Raw genomic sequence first — 24,790 nt, forward strand, 5'->3', positions numbered from 1 at the left:
TTTGGACAAGTTCTGTATATGCATGTGTGTTTTAAAGTTTGAACGCTCTACACTTCTTGGTCCTGAAAATTTTGAGCCAGATTTGGAGTTAATAGAATGCAAACAGACAAGTCAAAACAATGGTCCTGAATCTTTCCTTGCCTCTGGATAAGGAGTAGCTCTCTTGAAGTCAATAGAGCTGTGCTAGGATAAAGTTCAAGTAAGTTAGAAAACAATCATGCTTAATATTGAGGCAGGCATAATTATTTTATTTTATAAGAGTAGGCCCACTGAACACAAAAAATCTTTATGTAAATAGAGGAAAAATATTCTGTACAGTTTTATTTTATCTGATCACTTAAAACTGTACAGAGTTTATGTAAATGTTCTTAAGTTGAAATCATTTTGCGATTATTTTTTGTTTAGATCTAGAGTCTGATATCATTCCCTTATTAAATGACTGGAAAATTACCAATGCTTAGCTGGATAGGAATGACCCTAATGAGATATGTAAGTGTGGTCTTGAGACCGAGTCTCAGTTTTTAGATAAAATACCTGGCCAAGTATCAAGATTCATTTCAAACATACAAATAATTCCCAAAACATACCCCCAGAAAGTGCTGCAAGAAACTATTCTGCCTGGAGCTACTCATTGCACACACAGATGGTAAGTATAGTGTAACCAAACAAAATTCTGGCTGTGATACTTCCATCATGTAAGAAACCTCATGAAAGTGAAGTTAAGTAGAATTGTGTAATTAGCAGTGTACATATTTGGTTCTCTTTTTTCTTTGTTCTTCAGCTTTGAATGCGGGGCAAGTTGGTTTGGCACTGTCCTATGCAATCACTCTCATGGGAACATTCCAGTGGGGTGTTAGACAAAGTGCTGAAGTTGAAAACCTGGTAACGTTAATTTCTTCCTTTTCGTTTCTTGGTTCCTTTGTGTAGTTGTGACATGATGCTTTAAGGATGGTAGTCTTCTTAGTTAACTTAGGATGTTAATTACCTTATCGGGCACCTAAAGCACTACTTACAGACAGTAGAGAAAAACAGCTTCTTCTAGAGTATAATTTGTCTCATTGATTTTGAATGTCTATTCAGATGAATTGTCCATCTCTTTATAATCTCCCTTTTTCAGTAGAAAGAAGGCTGTCTAGTTTTGATGTAGACATCTGCATTCAAAGTCACTAAATTACATAAAATGAATCCCTCAATAAGTAAGATTTTTTCTGAAAGATTTTTTGACATTGGAGATTTGAAATTTTTTGCTATGCATTACTGCATGTTTTATTTATGTTTGTATCCATCATTAGAATTTTTAAGATCTCGTTAATTCACTGTAAAGGCTTACACGTTCTTACCTTGTTTTAAGTTAGCAAATATTTGAAAATATTTAAGTTTATACTCACCTGAGAGGACAGTGTGGTTTTGAATGTATGTAAAGCAGTATAGTTTTAACCAATTTACAACATATACTAGCATGCCGTATTTTGCCTGTTTTCTTTTTAAGCTAATATGTAAGGAAAAAGGGTTATAAAAGGAACATACTGCATCATAAACCTGTTTGTGTTGAAAGGTGAAGGTTGCTTGTAAATATGGTCATACTCTAGGAGACATACATATTCCTTTAATAAAAGGAACAAAACTATGTTTAATAGCAGATTAAATAAATAACAGTATTAGGTGTGTTATTGGTGGTGACGATGGGTTTTTTTGGCTAGCACCTTGCTTCTTCATAGTGTTTTTCAGACATGAATAAGCTAATGGTCACAGACTCTGGGGAAATAGGAAATAGTACTTTTTGTACTAGCTAGGAAGGATTTATCTATTGGGTTCTTGTGTAGTGAGTTACTCCGAGAGAGGCTGTGATTCAAAAATACCTTGGAGGAAAATGTCTCACCATTCACTAGCTGGCTTTCTTGTGGAATATTGACCATTTTATGGAGCAGTGATTAGCATCTTTGACAGGCGGGTATCCAACAGGAATCTCGTGTTACTAAAGGCTGACTATTTTTGAGGGAGGCAAGAACAGTTCCCTTTCTATCTATTTCTATCTATTTCTTTCTTCACACATTTTTCATCTGAGCCTCTTGTGTAGTGTGGAATGGGTAGGTGGCAGTGAGGTTAGAGAACTTGTTGCCTGGTGACTCATGTCCTTTAAAGCCACTCCAGGGAAGGTAAGCTTACTGGATATCTTTATTACGGCTTTTTTAAAATCCATCTATGCATAGATACAATTAAGCAAAATAAGCTGTACAGAGTAGTTGTATGGGTGAGAATGTGTGCCAAAGCCTAAATGTAACTTTTATTATTTACCTGAGAGAGAAGAAGGAGTGCCTAGATAACTCAACTTCTATTTTTCTTCCCTCCCTAAGACTAAAGACAACATCAAATACTGCCATTTATTTAATATCTGACATAAAATGCACAGGGAAACAAGTTTTACTGAATATTAAGGCAATAATAAGGTGTAACAGCTATCTTAGATTTTGGAGTTGATTGTGACATATTAAAAAGCATTAGTGCAGTGGTAATGAGGAGGACAAAAAAGAGAAGGTGAAGATGGTAATTTTTGATATGTTATGTTGCTAGTAGCTATCATTGGTCTGCTTGTAGCTTATATAGCAGTTTCATTTCTATCTCTGTTTTCCTAATACACAGTGAAATGGTGTCAAACTAGCCAAGGCTGACAGCAATCTTAGCTTAAATTTCTTAAAACTTAGGCACGTACTCCAAGTTGTAGTTAATCTCTTTGATTCAGTTTTCTAAAGTAAGTATAGGACAGTTCCAAGCACTCCTATCTGTGCCTGAAGGAAAAGCTCTGGAATAATTTCCATTGAATCTTCACAGTAAAAATCCACGTGTGTATATATGTGTGTGTGCGTGCTGAAAAAATAGATTAAACTGAAATCTATGGATCTGTCTTCCTTCCTCCCCTTAGATGATATCAGTAGAAAGAGTAATGGAATACACAGATCTTGAAAAAGAAGCCCCCTGGGAGACTAACAAGCATCCACCACCTGAATGGCCAAGCCATGGAATGATAGCATTTGAAAATGTTAACTTCACTTACAGTCTAGATGGACCTTTGGTGTTAAGACATTTGTCTGTTGTTATTAAACCAGAAGAAAAGGTATGTATATGGCTGGTTGTTTGGGCCGTTTATAGGAATTAAGCAAAGATAATAAGTTGAAAAGAAGCTGTGTTACAAAAAGACACTGTGAAATACATGAATGTTAGGAAATCAGATAATTGTAATTTTAAAAAATAAGGTGATCATACTTAATAACATCAGTCGGAGCTTCTTTATTTCCTGTAAATATAGCATCAATGAACCCAGGAACGTTACATTTCTGTATATCAAAACAAAAGGTTAAAAATATTTGATAACTCTGATAAAATTTAGATTTCATCAGAAAGTGGGTGACATTCAGAATATGAACAAAACCCAAAATGTTTGTTAAAATCCAAAGCAGATGGAGCTGCATTAGGAAATCGGGAATTCAGTAAAGGAAACAGAAATGGAATGAAGGGTATCAACATAGAAAGTGGTCAGAGACAACTGCATATAAGGAATGTACATGTTCTTGCACAGACCCCAGAATGGAAGAGAGAAGAAAGAAATATAGATCCATTGTATAACTTTAGAGTTGGGGATTTAATTTCAGTTCCTTTTGGCTAACAATCCAATTAACTGTTGCTGTTAATTAGATTGGTAGCCAAAAGAAACATAGAAATAAAACTCTTCCTCCTCTGCAAATTTGACTCATCCTCCCCAATTTTGACACTATCCCAATTGAAGGAGTGCTGCAAGGAAGGTCTCCCCCACAGACAAAATTAAATTAGAGCCCTACAGTGCTAATTCACACTTTGCTACATTTCAAATATACATGTACTTTTTTGATTAGGATATCTTCCCTAGGAGGCTGGTTCAACTCTCTACAATCATTACCCTTGCCTCATTTGTAACATGCTTTTCCATTCAGTCCCAAACCTGTTTTGTTCCTCAAGTGGACCCTTTTAATAACATGCGTGTTAGAAGAATTCAACACAACTTCACTGCATGGAATTAAGTATGGATGAGTTAAAAAAAAAAAAGGTGTTTAAGAAAAAGAACTTTTCTTGCCTATGGGCCGTCTCTTCAGCTGTAATACATCACCCCAGTGTAATAGCAGACGAGGCAGTTTACTTTTCTTAGGGAGAGAAATAAAGTACTAATAATGATAATAAAATGGAAGGAAGAGATAATAATGTTGTATTACTCACTTCTTGGTAGGGGCAGGAGGAGGAGGCTTGAGTGGGTATATTTATTTTTGCTCTGGTTGTGCTGTGGTTTTGTCATCCTGAAGTGAATTTGTTCAGCTTGAAACCATTGCCAAGAATTTCATGTTTTTTTCTATGATGTTTTTCACAATACTGCAGTAGACTGCCACTGTGTAAAATAAATCTTTCAAGCATCTGTGTGCCCCTTATATTGTTCTTAATTATGGAGAAGTGTCTCTTCAGAACCAGGCTTCTGATGCACTGGGGGGTTCTACCCATGGGGCTGTCATTGTGAGCTTGCTCATACCCCTGGTTACTTCTGACTTCTGGTGACTGCAGTGCCTCTCATGGAACTGATGAATTTAAACTTCTGCCACATGCTTAGATTTTCTTATAACTGACTGAGCACCCAGTCTGCCAGGCTCTAGATGCAGGAAGAATAGAAGAGAGAACTTCTAAGAGGTCACTTATGGGTTGTGGTGTCTTTGCACCTGCCACCTGGGCTGCATGTCTCTGTGTTTAGTATCTCCCTATAGTCAGAGTAGGCAAGGAGGGTCCTTCTGATTTAACTGTCTTTGCTAACCCAGTGCAGTTTGCCTGAGACAGACTAGAGGATGCTCTCACAAGGAGTTGTGCCAGCAGCCAGCTGTGCTCTGGTAGTATAGGTGAGTCATAGAATCATAGAACAATTTGGATTGGAAGGGACCTTAAAACCCACCTAGTCCCAACCCCCTGTCGTGGGTAGGGCTGCTAACTGACCAGCTCAGGCTGCCCAGGGCTTCATCCAACCTGGCCTTGACCACCGTCAGGGATGGGGCACGCACAGCTTCTCTGGGCAGCTGTGCCAGTGCCTCACAACCCTCATAGTGAAAAATTTCCCCCTGATATCTAATCTAAATCTTCCCTTTTTTAGTTGCCAACCATTCCCCCTTGTCTTCTCGCTATTTACCTATGTGAAAAGTCAGGTCTCTGAAGCAGATTAGCATGTGCAGACCTAATTTGTAACCACCTCTATCTTTGTTTTAGGAAGGTTAGTTGAATTCAGCAACTTATGAATGATTATTGGCTATGAATTGTTAAGTGCACGTTGCCTCAACAAATCCTAAATCGGAGGGCATGACTACACAAAAAAGTTAGGAGGGTAAGGATCTAGATTTATGGCATGGTTGCTGTTCACACAAAAACTCTTAGAGTGTAGCATGAAGGGGAGGTTGCCTGAGGGGTAGCAAGAGCAGTTTGAGAGCAGTAGCTGACAAGCTGTACATCTCACTCTCATTTTTTGTGCAGCTCTGCTTTGAAGTACAAGTGACTTTTGAGTAATGATGGGTCCAGTGTAGCAGGTGTACTCTGGTGTATACACATGGCTTACATCAAGGCTACAAAATCCTGGCTAGGTGATTCCTGCTAGGTGGCTAGGACTTCTGTTTGCAGACCATCCTTGTGTTTGCACTGGTTAGGGATGTGGATCTCAAAAGAATACAGTGGTTTTTTTTTAAAAAGTGTGTATAGGGAGAACTGTTTCAAATTCATGTTAATTTTCAGCAGCCTGTAGTCAATTGGACCAAAAATACAAATAGATTCTTCTAAATGCTGAGCAGCATAGTCCTTTCATTTGATGCCAAACTGTAAGTGGGATTTTGACAATATGCAGAGCAGCTGCATTTTTATTTTAAGTATCAATGTTTTTTTTGTTGTTGTTGTTTTTCTGTATGTTCTTAATGCAATGCTGTGTATCACTCACGTTTAGAGGGAAACCATCGAACTTCTGTTTTCGTAACCATTTGTCTGTATTCTCCATTATTTTCTTTCTGAGATTTAACGTAACTGTTCAGAACCATTTTTTCCTCTGTTTCATATTGTTTTGTTTGGTATAATATGAATACTAAATATTTTATTATTTAATGTAGCAGATGTGGTTAGATTATGCAGTAGCTTTACTTGTAAGCACCATAGTTTACGTACAGTTGCACAAGAATGAATTGTTAGATTAAGTTTTTCTCTTAGAAAATGGAAGTAGGAAATAGTGTTTAGATTATGCAGTGTAAGTTGCTCTTTGTGTGTATTTTTGCTCAAATGTGGGCACTGTTGCTTTGTCTGAGCTGAAGGTCTCTGACTACTGGAAAGTTTTTCCTTGCTCTTCAGTGTAATGTTTCCTGTGCTTAATTTCATTCCAGCAGTCATTACTGCATACATCTGAGTCTCAGGCAGTGGGTAATTGCCCTCTGGTGTCTGTACGTATACTCATGAAGGTTTTCATGTTTCTTCTTCCTTTCTGCACCCGAATCACTTTGCCAGGCCATACTGTACACGTTTAATCATCATAAATCCTTTCTCAAAAAATCACTATCTCCAACTCATATTAGTTTTACATTGCACTTCTCTGAACTCTTTCCAGTATGTTGATTTTTTTCTGGAAATGTTGCTATTAGAACTGAGTGCAGGAAATAACAAATCCTGCCAAATCAGATCTGCACAGTGAGTTACACCCATCACCTTCTATGATACAGTTGATTACTGTACATTGTTTTCTTTAAGAATCCTTCACCTGCAGACAACATTTTTGTAAAAAGTTTGCAGTTCAAGTAGTATTTAATCATCACTAATTTTGTTTCTTCTTAATTATTAATGGCCTTACTTTTTCCCAAGTCTCATTTTTATATAGTATTTGTAGATCTTACTCCCTGTCATTAAAGTTAGCGATCTCATGTTTTGCATCGTCTCTACCTCTTTTTTTTTTCTGAAAGCATTGTTTTTTCACATTGTATACAGTTTCTCATTTCCCTGGGGAACCTAATGAAGCCTGAATCATTGTGATTTTATTATTCACTGTTTATCCTGTCTAGATGGGAATTTGTGCTTGCTCATGTTGTCCTGTAGTTTCAGTGCTTGTATCCTCTCTGCTGAAGCTGTCTGAATACTGTTTATAATCCTACTGCTAGTTTTAACTTTACTTTGGCTCTAGAATGTGAGTACTTTACAGTACTTTACCTTAACCATACTAACCAGCCTTAGTTTCTAAACTGGGAGAAATAAATTGTTCCTGAAGTGCTCATAAGAGTCCTTTTCTGGATTGAGAAGTAGGTGCGTGCCTGAAGTGATTTACTTAATGTCAAGCCGCAAACCATATTTTGTGTAAAATTGACTGCCTTGAATCACATTACTCTATGCATCAAATCCCTCTATCTTATATACACAATAAAACACAATGCATTAGGGGAAAAATATTTGTTAGGAAAGTGTTTCTTTCACATTTGAATGATACGATCTTAAAAAAATCACTTTGGATCCAATTGTCACCTGAATCCCAACTAATCTAGCAGGAAGGTTTCTTCCTCTTGAAAAAATTTTAATTATGAAGTACTTTTATTTGGTGTTTGTTCTATTACAAATCCCGTGATGTTGTAAAACCGTTCCTTATATTGCAAGGCTCCTGGTTTAATTGTACAAGCTTTGTTTGGTCTCCAGGTTGGAATTGTGGGAAGAACAGGAGCTGGGAAGAGCTCTTTGATAGCAGCCCTCTTTCGGTTGGCTGAACCTGAAGGAAGGATCTGGATTGATAAGTACTTGACATCAGAGCTAGGCCTCCATGACTTAAGGAAGAAAATTTCAATTATACCTCAGGTAAGAAACTGATTTTGCTATAAACATTTTTCCTGTAGTGCTGTAGTACTGAAATGCTTTGCCAGGATATGTATGCAGAATATATAGAATGGAATGAGCTTTGAGAACTGGAGGGTTTTCTTCCTAGTTCTGTTTTCATTCCGTTCCTCCAGAATAAGTACAAGTAGATGTTAGCAATATGCTGTCCTCCATGGCTGGGAATGAGCAAAGAAAACCAGGTAGGAATACTCAAAGCTTCAGCAGTCCTCTGATGTCAGTTTCTCCTTAAGCAGAAACTCTCACCTGATGCATTGCCTGAAGCTTTCTTAGTAAGGGACTTTGAGGACCCACATTCACCTCTGTAGGCACTCCTGTATGAACCGACTGAGGCTAGGTCTAGAAAGAGTGCATGTGCCAACTGTAAGTGAGCTACTAGAGTTTCCACTGTGGAGAGAGGGTTGGAGAGGAGAACAGGGAGGGGAAGAAAGAGTGGATCATTCTGACCATAGATAAGAACTTGGTGATCTTCAAATGCTGAATATAGGAAAGGCTGCCACAGAAGGGGGGGGGGGGGGGGGGGGGGGGGGGGAGACAGTGTTGGGAATGGATTCATCTCTGATGTTGGAACAGAAGAAAGGATGTTCTAAGAAGTCCAGTAGGCCAGAAGTGTTGTCTTCTATTGTCTGCCTTTTGAATGAGGCAGTGAAGAAGAGAAGGTTTATGTGTAACCTCAGAACTTCCTGAAGGCAGTGTCTGTGCAGATTACTACGTTTCATAAGAGGGCTAATTCTTCTCCAGCAGAGAACAAAAGAAGAGGGAAAAGCTCATACGTTACCCATGCAAAGTTCACCTCTGTGGCAAATAATTATCTTGTGTTGTTTTTTTTTTTTGCTTGTTGATAGAACAGTAGACTGGAAGCCAGAGGAATTCATTTACTGTGTTTAATGCTAATTCTCAAATCTTTGTATTTTGTTATGGAAGTTGTATTTAGAGTTCTTTGGCCATAGTTTTATCTGAATCTTTCCTAGTCTGTCATCGCGGTGGCAGTCATAGCGTTTACATTACTTTCTTTGAATTCAGAATCTGATAAAAGTGGCAATGAACAGTGGTTCCAGCCCTCATTGGAGTACATGCCTTTTTTGTTGTTTTTTATTTGTTTCTTTGTTTTTATTTTCCCAAGAATAGAAGTCAGAGAAAGAAGGTATATGTCTTGTTAAAAATAAATAAATAATCACCAACAACTGGATTGTTGCCTAATGCAGGCTGCTTTTTGTTTCTGTATGCTGAAGTCTTTCTTTGTGCACAGCAGAGGTACTTGGTCTAACTATGGAAATAGTTGACTTTTGGGATCTAAAGAGAACTTCATGTGGATCTAAGTTCCTTTCTCCTGAATACATGTAGTCATCAGTTCTTTTAAGGTGGTCTGCAGCTTTCCCAAAGCCCCGCCCTTTTGCAGGTGGTTTCCACATCGGGAAGCATGCAATCCCGTTGACTAAAATACAGCGTTGAGGCAGGAAAGCTGTTGGTCAAGTACAGTTTCTACACATTGAGTTATGCAGATACTCAAAATTCACTGTATTTAGTTACACATCATTTTCATTATTTATTTCTTTGTATACAGCATCTTACTGACACTGGCTTATGGCCATAAACAATTTTAATCCAGTAGAACATTGTGATAGGGTTTTCACTGTGGGCTCAAAGGGCTTTAAGTGTCTGAAGGATGTTGAAGTGGTGGTAGTAAGAACAGGAGAAGGGTTTGGAATAAGATTTGTGCTGTAGTAAACCAAGTGACAAACACTATCTTTGTACAACATTAATAATACTAGTGTCAATAATAGAAATAGTCACATAACAGGCAGTTATTTTGCAGCAAGTACCTTTGTAATTATGTGGGAAGCTTTAAAAGAAAAGAAAAAAGACACCAGAGAGAGAGAGATGTTCGTTTAAATTATAAGGCACGCTAAACTAAACCATTCCTAGAGAGTAATGAGGCAAGACTGAAGTTTTCTTGTATGTAAGCTTAAATACCTACCTGGAGAAATAAAAATCTGCTTAGGCTTCTAATTGCTTGTTTGGATGGAGCTGTGTGAAGGTTGTTTGTAAATCTTTTCTATGCAAATATTGTCTGCCTCCCTGACTGCAAGCATTTTTACAACAATTATTTACAGGTTTGTCTTATTACTTTCCTCTCATAAACCAGACTATTTTGAATAATAATCTGTGTCAGAAATGGTAATTAAAAAATATCCTTATCTACTGTTGCAGTGTGTGTCTGCTGTTACGACTTTTATAGTAGTTATGAACACTTTTTAAATTCAGTCCCTTCTTTTACCGACCTATAAAAATGGAGTGAAAAGGAGAACAAACCCAACAAGACCTTCAAAACACACCAAATAGTGTATTTAAAAAAAAAAAAAAAGAAAAAAAAAAAAAGAACTAATTACCTTCTAGGTGTTTTGGAAGAACAATGTTCTTTAAACCATTTAATGTTCTTTAAATCCTTTTGTTCATTCAACACGTTTTTAGCGGCATGTATTGTCAATGCAAAACTTTCATGTAATTGGCATGCTGTATCAAGAAATGCATACGTTCCTTTACACTGTTTGCGGAGTGTTCTGTGTTTGTTACTCCTTTGATGCCACTCAGAATGGCTTAGATGTGAAGTTAATAAAAGGTTTAACGTTGAAATTCTCTTCCGATTTGCTGCTGCCATTTGGGGCTGGCCATCGCTAGAGTTAGGTAGGGTGTCATTCAAGAGAGATTAATCTTAGCATAAGCTGAAGTAATGAAATACAAGTTTAGGCATCCTCTTATGGGGGAAAAAAAGAAAACATTTGGAATAAGGTTTCTCCAAATTAAACAAAACTGATTATTTAATGAGTAGTCTCCTTTTATGATTAACACTATTAAAGCTTTTGAGTTGTTGTCTTGACATAGTATTAAGAGAAATTTAGCTGTATCAGTGCATGATTCTCAGATCTGGCAAATCACCATAGTTAGTACTTGCTGCTCAGGGACCATTGGACCAAAAACACCATGTTTTTTCAATGTGCATTGATCTCTGTCCATGTAATTAATGATCTGTTACTTGTTTGAATGGGAACTGAAGTAGAACAATGGCTGCTTTGACCACTGGTAAACCCATACTGGCACCTTAATGGGAGACTGTACTGATTTGACTCAGTGGTTTATTTTGGGTTAGACCTTTGCCCAGCAATACTCTGGTTCTTAGTAACCTTGGTATGATACTGTAAGCATGTAGATTAACTTTGTGACTGTAGGTTATATAGATGTGTAGGAAGAATCAAACATTGCGCTGAAATGATAGAAGCTGTTTCTTTTAGGCTCTTCTGGTAAAATTGAAGGGCTTTTATACTATGAAATGAAAGGGGGGTAAAGGGGGAGAAAAGAATAAAAATGGCATTGGGAGCTCTTTAATTCATCTCTGGTTTATTTAGTGTAAAAACAAATTTCAGAAACTACCCAGACATAATTTGGGAGTCTGAGCCTATTGACAGCAGCAGTTTTTGGTTTTCATTAACAATACCAGGGTAGCAGTGATTGCATGTAAGTATATGTGTATACTACAAGCTATATATATATACACACACCATATATATATTAAATATAATATATATATAATGTGTATATGTATTATATGTATAATAATAAATATAATATATATATATTATATGTATATATTTAACATATATATATGTATATACCATAAGATAGATATATAGATAGATAGATATAGCTTATGGCATCAAAACACTGTCACCTAAATGCCCATTTGAGAAGTGACATAATTGCGTACAGCAATTTGCAAATAGATCGACTCTGTTTGGTAAATTATCTCCACACAATGTCTGAATATTTAATTTCTTTTTTCCCTCCTTTTCAGTGTGCTAAGTACTCTTCCTTGTTTCATAAAAGATAGCTTGTTGTAGGATATTTCTGTGTTGTGGGTTAATTCTGACTGTTATTAGCTTACTTACTGTGATAATAAAACCTGTGTTTATAATAGAGTGCTAATTTTACTTGGTTTTAGGAGCCTGTATTGTTCACCGGGACGATGAGGAAAAACTTAGATCCTTTCAATGAATACACTGACGAAGAACTGTGGAATGCCTTGGAAGAGGTGAATAAATCTAATAACGTACATCTGATGTTTACAAGCCAAATTACACTATTGTGCTTGTGTACATTAGGTTTTAGATGTTTTCCTAAGGTTTGATAAGGGTATGGCTGTTGATGGAAAAAGGTAGACCGTTGTGTCTGTGTTTGTCAGTGTGTGTTGTTTGTGCATGTGTGTAGACATGCATATTGTTACATAAGTCTTTTATGAAGAAATTATCCCTTGGGATGATGTTTTGGTTACATTTTGATTCATATCTTAGTTTTAATGAACATTAATAGATTCTTAACAATATGCTTTAATGTTTTTAGAATTCTAATAACTGACACTGTGTAATCCAACTTGGCACCTAGTCATTTTGTGCCAGAATATAAAAGGTAAATCTTGCATACTTATTACTGTGTCATCAGACATACAATAGCTGATTTGAAAGGGAGTTACTCATCCTACAATATGTTGACATGTCAACAGGTGCAACTGAAAGAGGCTGTGGAAGATCTACCTAATAAAATGGAGACACAGCTGGCAGAATCTGGGTCTAATTTTAGTGTTGGTCAGAGACAGCTGGTGTGTCTTGCCAGAGCGGTTCTAAAAAAAAATCGGATCCTTATCATTGATGAAGCAACAGCAAATGTGGACCCAAGGTAAAAACCAAAATGCTGTGTTAAGATGAGCTGTTGTTCTTTTAGTTTGATCACCTGTGCTGTAGAAATGAAATTAAATGCTTCGTATTTCTTGTCACTTGTGTTGCTGTTTTATGTTTTCCACGCTATCATAATTATCTATTCATAATGGGGCAGCTGAGCTTTAGATCCAGAGCAGACGATGTAAACTGGATATGTGCCCAAAATATCCCTAATTTCAGTGCGTTGTATAGGAGGATTAACATTCAAAGTGTATTTATCCTGCAGCCATAGATGGGAACTTACCTGGAAATGCAGATCGGTGATGTTAGAATAGCCATGAAACTAAGTTGAGTTCTGTTGATTCTAGGAAGAAATATCTGCTGGAAAAATAATAAATTAATAAATTAGCTCCCCTCCCTCCCCCCTCAGCCTTCCCTGAAAAAGGTAAAAAGCATGTCTTGTATAACTCAGGCCAGGAGAACTTTCCTGAATTCATTCCTATTTTAACTAGATCGTACTTCTGGAAGGCCATCTAACCTCAATAGAAAGAAACTTTCAATGACAACGCTTGTTAAATTGTTCCAATAGCTAAGTACCCCCACTGTTAATTTTTGAAACATTTGAAATGCTGGTGGAAATATTTTGGAAACAATACTGCAAACGTACTGCATCAATTAGTCTGAACTGAATATATAGTTCCAACAAACTATGGCTTGAGGGGGAACTCAAAGTCCAAAGAGGACAATAACACAGCAAGTCCCTCAAACAGCTGCATTAAGGATTTTGTATGTCATCTGGGCGTGACTCATTTTTATAACATCTTCTTGGGGGAGAAGTGGTGCCACTAGGGTAGCTTTGCTGTTCAGCTGACAGTGTATTCCTAAAACCTTTATAGAGAAGTGCATTCCTTTTCCAGAGGTTCTTTATTTTATTTTGTTTAATTTTACTTTGACTTTTTTTTTTCTTTTTTGACTATTAGCTTATTTTTGGCTGAGCACCGATAGATTAACTATGATTAATCATAGCTGTGGAAATTTAATACCATCTTACTCATCTTCCCTATTTTGGCATCTAACGTGTGTGTTCTCAACTTGCACTATCCATTTAATTAATCTTGATTAATGTGTGCTGCAATATATATTATAATAAGGTAAATGTTTGTTTGTATCAACTCTATGCATAACAATACAAATAATAGCTTGGAACTTCTGCTTTGAATTCAGTTTGCATTACAGTCATTATTACCTTTTTCTTAATGTGTTGCTAAAACTAGAGCAAAGTATTTTTCAGCTGTGTGATCTGATAGGATGCTGATCAGGAAATGCTGATGTGTGTTGCTTAACTGAGCAGTTAGGGAGGCATTTTTGGAATGTAAAGAAAACCTCCTTCCCTTGTGATGCACAACCCCCATACCTGGCAGGGGAAGCGCACATTGTATCAAGCACCTGGAATAGGAAACCGTGGGGTGCTGCTGCTGACTTGTAGAGATTATACTTCATTTTTTAATTTTTCTGGCTCTTCATCTTTTTACCTGGACCGCTGCTGCAACCGCGCCTCCCTCCGATTCAACCTGAAAGCAAACGTGACAAAACAGGATTTGAGGGTGGGAAAGGGAGAGGAGTGGGTGAGATGGTATGAGGCAGGGGATATGACATTCCTCAGGGCTGAGGAACTGTTCACCATGGTTCTTCAGCTTGGCTAAGCCATTCATCTTTGCTGTTCAGTGAAGTTGAGCAAAAGAATAAAGGGAAGGAATTTGGAGTGCGTCTTTCTTCTTTCTACATCTTTGAGCTCCCACAAGTACCCTGCCTCTCATAGGTACTGGGTGTTCTGCAAACTGCAGGGATGGCAGTGCTGTTGTAAGAGAGAGGAGGAGTTTGCTATGAAGAAGGTTCCTCTAAGTCAGACTGCTTCCATGTTGTATGTAATGAATGACAAGCATTGATTTGATTTTATCTTTCTGGTCCTGAAGCTAGAATTCTTATCCCTAAGAATGGAATACTTCTATAGCAGTTAAGTGATTTGGGAAGGTGATTTGAAATATGGAGCAGAAGAGCTGAAAAATCTTCCTGCTGTCACTTTGTTGGTATATTGAAACAATATCTGTAGTCTTTGAGACTTATTTTTAACACCAAGTTCAAAATACTGAGCTTTCTGTGCACTGAGTGTACACAGTAGTGTGTGTTAACCTGTGTTTTTACCACTTGTAAATGCAGTCCACTGCCCCATTTTCACATCAGTTATTCATTGACTCTGCTTAAAAACAGTCATTGCACACAGTTCAGTTTGTTAGTCAGCTTAACCTTGTAAAATTTAACTTTTCATTACATGTAATTGCTATCTGTACTTACATCCCTTTTGGAGAAGTTATCAGTATGTGTGGCCTTCTCCAGGGCCGCTCAGGAATTGTTTAGTGTGAGATATGCTTTCAGGACAATCCCAGGATGACATTAGACTGAAGATAATGACTTAGCCAGTGTTTCTTTCAGCAGCTTGATTGCTTCTCACTCACACTGTGTTTATACTCGCTCTTTAGATGTTTTTCTTTTTACCCAGTCAGCTAATTCTGGATATACCAGGTCTTGAGTTGCTATGAAACTTGCTATTAGATCTTCAACCCACAGTGCCAGTGGGACAATTATACCACTGTTTTTTTTCATAGAATCATAGAATGGTTTGGGTTGGAAGGGACCTTTAAGATCATTTAGTTCCAACCTCCCGGCCTATATCAGGGACACCTCTCTATAGACCAGGTTGCTCAAAGCCCCATCCAGCCTGGTCTTGAATGCTTCCTAGGGAGGGGGCATTCATGACCTCACTGGGCAACCTGTTCCAGTGTATCACCACCCTCGCAGTAAATAATTTTTTCCTAATATCTATTCTAAATCTACCCTCTTCCAGTTTAAAACTTTTTCCCTCTGTCCTGTTGCTACATGTCCTTGTAAACAGTCCCTCCCCAGCTTTCTTGTAGGCCCCTTCAGGTACTGGAAGGCCGCTATATAATCTCCCCAGAGCCTTCTCATCTCTAGGCCAAAGAGCCCCAGCTCTCTCAGCTTGTCCTCACAGGGGAGGTGCTCCAGTCCTCTAATCATCTTTGTCGCCCTTCTCTGGACCCTCTCCAGTAGCTCCATGGCTTTCTTGTGTTGGGGGCTCTAGAACTGGATTCAGTACTCGCAGGTGGGGTCTCATGAGAGCAGAGTAGAGGGGCAGTATCACCTCCCTTGACCTGCTGATCACGCTTCTTTTGATGCAGCCTAGGACATGGTTGGTCATCTGGGCTGCAAGTGCAACTTGCCGGCTGATGTTGAGTCTTTCAACAACCGACACCCTCAAATTCCTTTCCTCAGGGCTGCTCTCAAGCCATTCTCCACCCAACCTGTATCTATGCTTGGGATTGCCCCAATCTATATGCAGGGCCTTGCGCTTAGCCTTGTTGAACTTCATGAGGGTTGGTATGAGCCCATCTCTTAAGCCTGTCCAGGGCCCTCTGGACAGCATCCTTTCCCTCTAGTGTGTTGGCTGCACTTGCTCAGCTTAGTGTTGTCTGCAAACTTGCTAAGGGTACACTTGATCCCACTGTCCACATCACTTACAAAGATGTTCAGCAGCACTTGTCCCAGTACTGATACCTGAGGAATGCCACTTGTCACTTGGACACCGAGCCATTGACTGCAACTCTCTGAGTGCAGCCATCCAGCTAATTACTTACCCAGTGTGTGGTCCATTCATCACACTCATTCTTCTCCAATCTGGCAACCAGGATGTCATGCAGTACAGTGTCAAACACTTTGCACAAATCAAGGTAGGTGACGTCAGTTACTCTTCCTGTATCCACTGATGCTGCAACTCCATCGTGAAAGGCCACCAAGTTTGTTAGGCATGACTTGTCCTTGGTGGAGCCATATTGGTTACTACCAATCACTCATCTTACTTTTTCACGTGCCTTAGTAGGGCCTTCAGGAGGATCTGCTCCATGATTTTGCCAGGCACAGAGGTGAGACTGTCTGGTCTGTAGTTCCTTGGATCTTCTTTTTTTCTCCTTCTTGAATATGAGGGTTATGTTTCCCCTTTCCACTGGGAACTTCACCAAACTGCTGTGACCTTTCAAATATAATGGATAGCAGCTTGTCAACTTCATCTGTCCATTCCCTCAGAGCCTGTGCATGTATCTCATTGGGTCCCGTGGTCTTGTGAACCTTCAGGTTTGTTAGATGGTCTTGAACCTGATCTTCATTTACCGCAGGCAGATCTTCCTTCTCCAAGCTCTCACCTTCATTTTTCTGCCTTCATTTTTCTCAGAATGCACTGTTTCTGGACTTGGAGGAGATGGTCCTTGAATACTGACCAGCTTTCATGGGCCTCTCTTCCCTCCAGGGCTTTATCCCACGTCACTCTGCCAAGCAGTTCCCTGAAGAGTTCAACTTTTCTGAAGTCCAGAGTAGCAAGTTTGCTGAGCACCCTCTTTGGAACCCTAAGGATCTTGAACTCCACCATTTTGTGCTCACTGCAGCCAAAGCTGCCCTTGAGCTTCACATTACTCACTAGTCCCTCCTCATTGGTGAGGACAAAGTCCAGCATAGCACCTTTTCTCATGAGTTCCTGTACCACTTGGAAGAGGAAGTTACCATCAACACATTTCAGGAACCTTTTTGATTTCTGGTGACCTGTTGTGTTGTCCCTCCAAGAGATATCGCGGTGGTTAAAGTCCCCCATGAGGACCATGTTTGGTGAATGTGAAGCTCCTCCTATCTGTTTATGGAGGGCCTCATCCACTCAGTCTTCCTCATTGGGTGGCCTGTAGCAGACTCCTGTTATTGGTGTCTCCTTCCCCTGCCTTCCCTTTAAACCCTAACCCATAAGCCCTCTGTCAGCTCCTCATCTATGTCCAGGTGGAGCTCCATGGACTCCAGCTGGTCTTTGATATAGAGGGCAACACCCTCTCCCCTTCTCCTCTGCCTCTCTTTTCTAAATAGTTTATACCCATCTGTTCCTCCATTCAAGTCGTAAGAGTCATCCAACCACATCTCATTGATGCCAGCGATGTCAAAGCCCTGTAGGCATACATATGCCTGCAACTCTTCTTGCTTGTTCCCCATGCTCCATGCATTAGTGTACAGACATTTGAGTTGGGCTCCCATTGAGGCTGATTTACCAATTGGAGTTGCCTTATCCTGCACCGCAGGTGCTGTCTTACTGGCCTGTGATCCAACTCCAGGTCCAGGGCATCCATTACCATTAACTGCCTCAAAGTGGGATGGTTTGACGATCCCCTTCCCCAGCAACTCTAGTTTAAAGCCCTCCTGCTTAAATTGGAAAGCTTGTTGCCGGAGATGGTCTTCCCATTCTGGGGGAGACTCATGGTTCCCATTTTCATATTACCAGATTAAGGTTGAGTGTCTGTCATCCAGCAGCTGTGGTTTGCTGTTCAGGTTACATATTTGGTTTATGATGTGCCACTGAAGAGGATAATGGAATCCCTTGACGCTTGCTTGGCCACTTTCTCAGTGTGGGTAGACTCCACAAAGGGGTCATTTATGCCTTCAAAAAAGGGCAGAAATGCTCCTTCCTTTGGCACTTTTCTGGAGGCTTGACTGCTCCAATTGGCATTTAATGTAGTCTCTCATGAGGAAGCTCATGAGAACTTCCCCTTGCAGCCCAGAAAGCCAGCCATATCCAGGGCTGCATCAAAAGAAGCATGGTCAGGAGGATAAGGAAGGTAATCCTGCCCCTCTACTCTGCAGTGCTGAGATTTCACCTGGGGTACTGTATCTAGATGTGGAGTCCTCAGTGTAGGACAGACATAGACCTGTTGGAGTGCATCCAGAGGAGGACCACAAAAATAATCCAAGGGGTGGAATGCCACTCCTACAAGAACAGGCTGAGAGAGCTGGGGCTGTTCAGCCTGGAGAAGAAAGGGCTCTGGGGAGACCTGAAAGCAGTCCTTCAGTATCTGAAGGGGGGGGCTATAAGAAAGAGGGAGACAGACTCTTTATCAGGGTCTATCATGACAGGACAAGGGGAAATAGTTTCAAAGTAAAAGAGGGGAGATTTAGATTGAGTATAACGAAGATGCTTTTTACAATAAGAGTGGTGAGGTTGCCCAGAGAGGTAGTGGAAGCCCCCTCCCTGGAGACGTTCAAGGTCAGGCTGAACAGGGCTCTGAACAACCTGATCTAGCTGTTGATGTCCCTGCTCATTGCAAGGGAGTTGGACTAGATGACCCCTAGGGGTTCCTTTCAACTCAGAAGATACTATAGTTCTAAGCTGTAGGCTGCCGTGAGGCCTCTCCTCATCCTCCCCCTCTTCTCTAGGCTGAACAAAACAAGTGATTTTAGTTGTTCCTTGTATGTCTTGTCCTCTAGACCATTCACTATCTTTGTAGCCCTCCTTTGGACAGTCTTCGATAGTTTTAAGTCCTTATATTGTGGCACCCAAAACTGCACACAGTGCTCGAGATGAGTCCACACAGCACAGAGCAGAGCTCCCTTCGCTCTCCTGGCTGGCAGTGCTCGACCTGATGCACACCAGTGTACAATTGGCCCTTTTGGCCAGTTTTGTCTTCCAGGGCACTCTGCTGATTCAGATTCAAGTTAGCATTAACCAGAACCCTCAGATGCTGTTCTGCTGGGCTACTCTTCAGCATCTCAAGAATGTGAATTGTTTTCTTAATGGAAATGCACTAAGGAATGATGCTATAAGGAATGCATGTAATAAGGGAAGCTATAATAACTGAATGCAGAGGACAGAGCATTTAAGGATTTTGCATTCTACCGAGATAACAGTAGGAATAACCTGAGAAGTTGAAAATCATTTTGAGCTCTTGTAAACGTTATTTTTTAAATTCCTGAGCAAACTGCAGTTTTCTGGGCTCCTTACTTGCTCTGTAGGAAACCTCACCTTGAGATGGACTATAATGAAAGAAAAATACTTTCTACATTATTTCAGGTAGTATTTCCATTTTGCTATTCATTGTAGACTGTTTTTAACCATTACCTCTTCCCTACTGAGTGTTATCATGCATGGCCCTGATTTTCTCTGCTGAAATAAACAGTGGTCAGATCATTGAGGCATTGCTGAGAGGACAGCAAAAGAAAAAAATGTGCATTAGCAGTGGAGTGGTAGCACTGCTACTGCTGTGATCTGATGGAAGTACATGCTAGTGGACTGTTAAGCAAGTTGCTTTTTTAGGGAGGTTGTTAACAGACAGGGCTAAAGTATTTCCTGATATTCAGATGAAACATCCTGTGTTCCAGTTTGTAGCCATTACCTCTTGTCCTGTCATTGGACACCCTTGAAAAGTGCCTGGTTCCATCTTCATTGCGCTGTCCCCTCAGGTATTTATAGACATTTATAAAATCCCCCCTCAAGCCTCCTCTTCTCCGCACTGAACAGTCCTGTATCTCTTGGCCGTTCCTCACAGAAGAGAGGTGCTCCAGTCCTTTAATCATTTTTGTGGTCCTTTGTTAGATTCTTTCCATTGCGCTTGTATATGCTTGTACTGGGGACCCCAGAACTGGAAATAGTATTCCAGGGATGGCTTTACTAGTGCTGAATAGAGGACAAGGATTTTCCTAGGTCTTTTCTGACTCTTCTTTTAGGAAGTAGTAGCAGAAGGATCAAACTACCAAGAATCTGAGACCTCTCATTTCCTTAATGAGTGTTCTTATTGCTAAAGTGTTGGTAGTAAATGTAGCAGATGGTCAAGGAGGGAGTGTGTCATGCTCCAAACTGGTCCAGCGGTCCAGGCTGCAGAAACAATTTTGGCAAAAGCTGAATTTTTGTCTAAAAATGCTCTGTCTTGTCCAATTCATGACAGATCATAAATGTTTCTATCTCTGTAAGAGGATGACAGTAAGCATGCATGGGAACTCTTACTTAACTGTTAATATCTTCCTTCTCTCTCCCATCATCTGCTGTGTCATCAGCAGTGATCTGTCTTCCATTGTCATGCTGACTGCTTAAACACTTTGTAACAGAAGTTGTGTTCAGTCCTTCAGAGCACAAAATCATACTGTGAACTATGGAAACAATGGTTACTCCATTCTTCAAGTCATCCTACGCTTCCAAAGTTATCTTGTCCAGACAGATCCAATGTACTAATATGTAGAAAATAATGATTTGTCACAGGAAGGTGTGTTCTGTGTGAGTCTTTGTGGTATTGTATTCGAATTGTCAGTTACTTAGAACAATTTGAAGAATTAAGGCTTTGCAAGCAACCAGTTGACGTTAACATGGCCCCTGAATATATTAGTGTAGAGCATTTATTACTGTCTAATCATTGCATAGACGTACAGTATTCTGTTTTAATAGGAATCCTGGAAATTAGTCCTGTACCTTCATATGCCTGAATTCTAGGCTGCAGCATCCCCGGTCTCACTAACACCAATACATTTTGAGCTGTTTATGTCTTCCTTTGATCTTGGATGATAATTTTAATATCTGTACCTGTGTTCCCACACTGCCTTTTTCTCCACTGTTGCCACTCATAGTCTTTTTGAAGGCTGATGCACAATATACGCATATTCACATGACCTGGCTTTGTGCCCAGGACAGGAACTAAGGCTTCTTGTGCACTGTGGGCTGTCAGGTGCCTGTAGAGGGCATTCATCACCTGATGGCTGCCTAATACAGGTGCTATGGTTCAGATTCCATCCGTGCCTTTCCTCTTTTCACTGACTTTAAGGAGGGTTATATAGATTTCCAAATTTAAGTCTAACTGCAGCGCTTTAAGTTAGGTGATATTAATGCTGCTTCTGAATAGTCTCTTGAATACTATCCAGTTTTATCATTATTACAGGCCTTTTGCATTAATATTTGTTTATACAACTAAAGAACATTTTAGTGTCTCTTGTATATTTCAGTATATTTCATTTTCAGGATTCTCAACTTAACTTGTGACAGTTCTCGACATTCACGCTGTACTTCAGTGTCTGCACTCTGGCTTAGTTTTCATTCTTTAAAAGTCACGCGTTTCTACCTGATACCTTTCCTTTGGAGACTAATTCATGTCATGGATTGAGACTCCTAGCTTGAAAGCTTTTATGTCTTCCAGCTCAGGAATTCCGTGATTCTGTCCCTTTCCTTGGATTTTGTGTCAGTCAGCACTTAATTTATAAAGCACGTCATTCTGTACTCAAGTCCTTGAGCTACTGCAGTTGTAGCTTCACTTACCAACCAGCTCTGTAATTTAATCCACTTTTGCAGTGGAAATGAAGAATCTTAGTTATGGGTTGTCTTCTGTTCATTCATTTACAAAGATATTTATTTTCACTAACTTTTATTCTCAGCTTGCACAAACTAAACCTTAAATAATAGTGACTTTTTTGGTATAGAAATCTGTAGGAATACCTCACTCTGCTAAAAAGAGTGTCCCTTCTTCTGTAATCACAGCTTGGAAGGCTAGATTCCTGAAATGAAACTTACTGCTCTACTTCCATGAAGAAATTCTTTTCTCTTCAACCATTAGCAGATAGCTTTTGGGGTATGTTTCATGGTATGCCTCCAGGAAAAAGCACTGTAATGACTTCATAAGCACATTTCCTGCTTTGCAGTCCTGTTTGATGAAGTCATAGAAGCTGTCTGCCATTAAGTTATCCCTGCAAACATCTTACTTTTGTCTGCACTGCTCTTGCTGTGTTTCAGAACAGATGAGTTCATTCAAAAGACAATCCGTGAAAAGTTTGCTCATTGCACAGTTCTGACCATTGCACACCGCTTGAACACCATTATCGACAGTGACAGAATTATGGTAAGAGTTAACAGCTTCAATTGTTATTTTTCTTTTCCTGCAAATCGGTAATTCTGTTTGGTCTCCTTACTTTTGATTGAGAAATGGTCAGAAGTTTAAGTTGTAACTTTAGACTTATCCTAGTTATCCCAGGGGCTGTGACAGGCAACTCATGAAGCTGTAGTAGTAATGACCTGAAAAGACTGCTTACGTTTTCTCACTGTGTGGTTTCCAACCTGCCAGGCACAAACCCATTGCAGGTGAGGTGCAACAGCAGACTTAAGCAAATGAGCTCTGTTGGTACTAGTGAAGACACACCCAAGTGCTCTGGAGAGAGTCAGCTGGATTCGGTCAAGTTTATTAATTCAGTCTCGGTGGGCTGAGGGAGGCAGTGCAATATTTAGTGGTGTGGAATGTGTGAGAAGGAAGTGGTAGAGGTTCTGGGGCAGGAGATGGTGGTGGTAACAAGGCAGCAGCTGCCCCGGGGCAAGGGTGTTGGTTGGAGAAGTGGAGCTAGACTGGTGAGGTACTAAACGTGGCCAGCTTTATAAAGCAAGGTTCAAACAGCGAAGATGGAGTATTACCAATCCAGCAGCCTCTGCCATCTTTGTTCCCAGTGGAGCAGTGGTGTACTCCGCTAATGTGAAGCACCACATGGTGCCTGCCCTATGATGCCTTGCACACACAGAAAATGAAAAATACATACTTGCTGATTGTTTTCATAAAGGCAGTGGTCTTCCCTCAGCTCTCAGGAGCTCAGTCTGGTTTGTGTCCTTGAAATGATATTCTACCTGCACTTTTGCAGTTTTCTTCAGTAGCAACAGGAGCCCATTGCAAACATTTTCTTCACAGTCAGTTAATGAAGTAACTTACTAGTGGGCAAAGTGTGTTTGTGAGCGGAATTCAAATGTAACTGTGCGTCAAATAGAAATTACCCATATCCTCTCAGTGGTAACTTTAAAGAATATTTATGAAACTTTTTTTTATATTAAAATGAAGTTTGTTAATTCTTTCAGTGTTGTTTTGTGTGGTTGTTTTTCTTTTTTTTTTTTTTTAAACTGGATGCCCAGAGCATTTTAAAATCTGTGATTGAGGTACAATGGTAGCCCAAAGTATGCAAAATGAAACAATTGGATCTACTGAGGTGAGTGATGTTCTGAGGAATAGAGTACAGCAGATTGTGAACTGAGTGATTATAGTTTACTTATGAAGAGAGAAACCAGCAGAGCTGCCATAATAAGTCATGTAATTGCAAGCATTTAAGGTATAATAAATAAATATTTTCCTCACTGGTGAATACCTCCCCACAAGTCTAATGGATATGTTGGTGTTCTCTACAAGTAAAGTGAACAAAAGACTTGTGAGGAAACAGCTGTGACCTAATTAATAGCTGTATGTGTTTGTTAGCTGTCCAAAGGGATTTCTGTGGGTTTTGGTTCATTAACTACTATTAACATGTTATGCACAGAATGTTCTTTCCATGAACATGTTTTCTTAGTTTTACCATTAATATCATGCAGTTGAAATGAAAACTAGATGTTTTTATTTACTGTTTTACTAAAACCATTTGATTAGAATTTGAAGCTACTCCTCAGATTGTTCAGTACAATGGCCAACGGTATAACTGCTCTATTATATGTTTAGCTCCTGTATCTTATTTTTGACCTTCTGTTGTTTCAGTTCAGCCGTAGTCAAGATCCTACCTTCCTAAAGTCCACTTTTACACTGTCTGATACAGTGTTTTTGGAATGACTTTGGCTTCTTTAGAGTACATTAAGGAGAAGATTTGCAAGAAGGTCTACCTTAGGGTCCACAATCATTAGTGACTCCAGTGTTTTTCACCTTTTTACATCACTTCATTCGATCCCTTGTATTACTGTAATTTTGGGAGGAAGTAAAGGGTGAGAAGTATTAGCCAGAAAATGGAGGAAGCTGGCATGTTGGCTCAGTAACAACCTTATTCAGTGTTACTGGTTCTGCTTCCAAACAAATTGTACGTTTTATATTGTTTTAGGACTGATCAGAGTTATGGCAGGTGTGCTTTTGTTACATTTTTTAATTACTTGATTTACTCAGGCATGTAAATCCTAGTGGGAATATAACGCAATTTGGAAAGAGTAAGAAAAGTCTGTGTGTTAAAAATATAAGGAACAGGATAATCCTAGAAAACAAACTATTAATGAGTACCATTAGCAATAAAAACGGCTTTCACAGAAAAATAATGTTTTACTTAAATATTGAGAAAACTGAGGAAACTCAGCTGGAGAGAACTTTCTGTCAATTTTAAAATTTGCTGTCTCAAAATTTTAATTTGTTTTAGTAATTTACAGATTTAACTTTGTGCATTTCTTTTCAAGTATAAAAATGCACAGCTGAAGTGCATTGTTATTCCAATAACAGGTATTATTAAAACTTCTGTTTTTCTTTCTCATTTAACTGAGATGTATAGATAAA

At 39.3% G+C, this 24,790-nt stretch overlaps 1 protein-coding gene across 6 annotated transcripts in view; it reads left to right on the top strand.

Moving 5' to 3' along the window:
* ABCC4 (ATP binding cassette subfamily C member 4) overlaps window positions 1-24,790 on the top strand; it is a 225,174-nt gene that overhangs the window by 179,152 nt on the left and 21,232 nt on the right. For 5 of the 6 annotated variants that reach the window (XM_040699617.2, XM_046941333.1, XM_046941337.1 and 2 more), the window contains 7 exons: window positions 782-882; window positions 2,921-3,112; window positions 6,417-6,473; window positions 7,708-7,863; window positions 11,897-11,986; window positions 12,455-12,627; window positions 22,252-22,357. In XM_040699617.2, coding sequence (XP_040555551.1) covers window positions 782-882; window positions 2,921-3,112; window positions 6,417-6,473; window positions 7,708-7,863; window positions 11,897-11,986; window positions 12,455-12,627; window positions 22,252-22,357 — 875 coding nt within the window. The remainder of the gene's footprint in view (window positions 1-781; window positions 883-2,920; window positions 3,113-6,416; window positions 6,474-7,707; window positions 7,864-11,896; window positions 11,987-12,454; window positions 12,628-22,251; window positions 22,358-24,790) is intronic. The other variant, NM_001030819.2, reaches the window with a different exon arrangement.

This window comes from Gallus gallus, chromosome 1 (genome assembly GCF_016699485.2).
Source record: "Gallus gallus isolate bGalGal1 chromosome 1, bGalGal1.mat.broiler.GRCg7b, whole genome shotgun sequence".
NCBI lineage: Eukaryota > Metazoa > Chordata > Aves > Galliformes > Phasianidae > Gallus > Gallus gallus.